Raw genomic sequence first — 2769 nt, 5'->3', positions numbered from 1 at the left:
AGACTGTTAGGTAGGGCTGCAGCCAAAGACTATTTTCATTATCGACAAATCTTCACATTCAAGAAGAAGAAGCCAGAAGCATTTTCTCATTTTGCTTTAAAAAAAATGAGTGAAACGATTAATAAAACAGTTGCAGATTAATTTTCTTTCAACCAACTGATCGATTAATCGTTGCATCTCTACTGTCAGGATCCTCCACACTGAGCAATGACTGCTTCAGCAAGTAGCCTGGGTCTGCCTGCAACATGGTGAACAAGCTGTGAAGGAGCTGGTCTTCACAGGGACGCTGTAAACTCAGACACGTTTGGTGCCGAGTCGGCTGTAATCTGAGGACTGACTCGGCATTAAACACGCCGAGCTTCACTGACAGCTGTTTGAACTTCAGGTTTCTTCTCATAAAACGCGACGAGTCCCGACAGATTCAGGCCGAATTTCTTTCTTCTATCAAATTATTCACCTGAACGCTTCACCAGCAAACCTCTTTCACTTTGTTCATTAGAAAAGTAAATAAATAAATAAAACTGGAGGACATGTTACAGTGTCAGAATACTTTAAACTTCTATTCTCCCTGAAGGACAAACACAACTTTTTGTATAAAAACACAGAGTGATGTTTCATTTAGTCTGCTTCTTGTTAACGTTGATCTAATTTATCTCCAATTATTAAATTAGTCAGCTGAAGGTGACGAGTGATCTGATTTCTAAGGAACAATGTTTACTCAGGTAAAATGTTGAGGTACTATTTAGTATTTCCATTTGCTGCCACTTTATTCTTCTACTCCACTACATTTAAAATGTTTTTCTTTTCAGCATTAAAGGGATGAACACATGAATGCATCAATAAATATAATCCAATAATATCTATGATTTTGCATAAGTACTACTTTTACTTTTGGTACTTTATGTATATTTTTCAATAATAAAACTTCCACTTTTGTGTATTTCTACACTGGAGTATTACTGTTTTTGCAAGTACAAGATCCGAGTACTTCTTCTACCTTTGTATGTTTTCACCAGATGAACTGGTTCCACTCACCTGGCTGGACGTCGTGGCAGCGGTCTGTCGGGTCTGTTGGTTCTGCTGTTGCCTCTGGTTCTTCTGGTTCTGCTGTTGCCTCTGGTTCTGCAGGTTCTGCTGGTTCTGCTGTTGCCTCTGGTTCTGCAGGTTCTGCTGGTTCTGCTGGTGCCTCTGGTTCTCTGTTCTGCAGGCTGTCGTGTTGGCGGAGCTGGCGGCTGCAGATTCAGGCAGGACGACGCAGATCAAATCTCCGGACACGATGCCGCAGGACGACAGAGTCTGACCGGTGTCTGACAGAAACTCCGAGCCGTTCAGAGACAATCTGAACTCTGCGTCTGCTCTGAGGGAGAAACAGAAAACACCGCCTGACGTCAGGGAAACATCTGACCTGCAACTGACGTCTGGGTTATAAATTATATCAGTGAAACAAACCAGTGAAAATAGTTCAGTGCGAACATTGTTTTATTTTACACTGTGTGTCTGAAAACTTATTCATATTTGATAAGAAACAGCTTATAATAAAGTATGTGGGTCCCGTCTCAGGGCTGGTTCTGACCCGAGTCCGTGAGAAGGCAAAACGGTCCCCTTGATGTGATCAATGAGCTCTGTCAAACTGGGCTCTTCTCCCAGTAACTCCACCCTGCTGGTCTGCCGGTTGATCCGAACTCGCAGCTTCATGCTGTGGACGACAAATTAATGAACATGGACAGACTTAACGAGAACAATCAAACAGAGCAGCCGTAACCGTCCTCACGTTTACTGACACGTACGATGATGTAGTTAAACAAAAGACTGGTTTACAGCCTAAATTATACTATAAGTTAGTTATTGTACCAGACAGGTTTATGAGTTACTGTGTTGTTTTGTAACTGTGTTTGTTGTAGTCAACATACTTCTTCTCTCATTTCATTCCTAACGTATTTTTTAGTAGGCTCGTGCATCAACTGAGCCCCTAAAATGTGATGGAAACTTAGTGGAGTTTGGTGGAGAGATGACAGAGCATCTTTGTATGTTTATCTACTACTATTGCCTGCCCAACGCTGTGTGATGCAGATCCTGATGCAAGTAAAACATCTCTAAACATTTTCTACGATTAAAATAATAGATTTAGAGTAATGTCGTGGTCAAACAGGAGCAGGTTTTCCCCAAACTGCTGCTGCAAATTCACAAAGTATGTTGTCATGAACCAGACCCTGGTACACCGACGTTTTTTTGACGAGTCATTATCGATGTTTTTACTTGTTGGGAGAACTGCAGCTTTGTTTTGGCCTGACACCAGACTGTATTTTGTGTAATTTCGCACTAAATTCACATTAAATGTACTTATAATTACTGTTAACTAACGTTAGAACCAACAAAACCGTCAACACATTAGCCAAATATTACAGCACAATATATAAAACAAGACAGAAGCAGACTGGAGAAATACAGCACAAGTTATGAACATAAAATCAGACTTATTATTTCATCAGAAATGAAATGTTTCGTTTTCGTTTCTGAACGTTAGCTGACGTTTTAACAAGTTGCTGCGTTACAGTTAAAACCTGCTGGTTCACGTTACCTTCGGTTGGTTTAGGAGATTTAAAAGCAGTCAGAGCTTCAAAGACAGAAAACAACACTTACATGATAAGTTAAAGTGATGAAAGTGAAAATATCCAGGTCGTTTTAAGACACTTTGCAGAAATGTCGCACTGTAAACAGTTCAGCTGCTACTAGACAGCGCAGGCGTGAAGCTAGCAGAGCTAATCACGG

At 40.8% G+C, this 2769-nt stretch overlaps 1 protein-coding gene across 4 annotated transcripts in view; it reads right to left on the bottom strand.

The window, feature by feature from the left end:
* fbxo7 (F-box protein 7) overlaps nucleotides 1-2769 on the bottom strand; it is a 6796-nt gene extending 4027 nt beyond the window's left edge. The window contains exons 1-4 of one of the 4 annotated variants that reach the window (XM_046041153.1): nucleotides 2641-2769; nucleotides 1574-1696; nucleotides 1151-1357; nucleotides 1036-1087 (exon numbers count right to left, since the gene is read on the bottom strand). In XM_046041153.1, coding sequence (XP_045897109.1) covers nucleotides 1036-1087; nucleotides 1151-1357; nucleotides 1574-1695 — 381 coding nt within the window. In that variant the 5' untranslated portion in view covers nucleotide 1696; nucleotides 2641-2769. Of the gene's footprint in view, nucleotides 1-1035; nucleotides 1358-1573; nucleotides 1697-2640 lie in introns of all 4 variants that reach the window. The other 3 variants (XM_046041150.1, XM_046041151.1, XM_046041152.1) reach the window with 3 other exon arrangements.

The sequence above is a fragment of the Micropterus dolomieu genome, linkage group LG23 (genome assembly GCF_021292245.1).
Source record: "Micropterus dolomieu isolate WLL.071019.BEF.003 ecotype Adirondacks linkage group LG23, ASM2129224v1, whole genome shotgun sequence".
In the NCBI taxonomy this organism is placed as follows: Eukaryota; Metazoa; Chordata; class Actinopteri; order Centrarchiformes; family Centrarchidae; genus Micropterus; species Micropterus dolomieu.
Note: the sequence above shows the minus strand (reverse complement) of the source record. Positions and strands in the feature narration are given on the sequence as shown.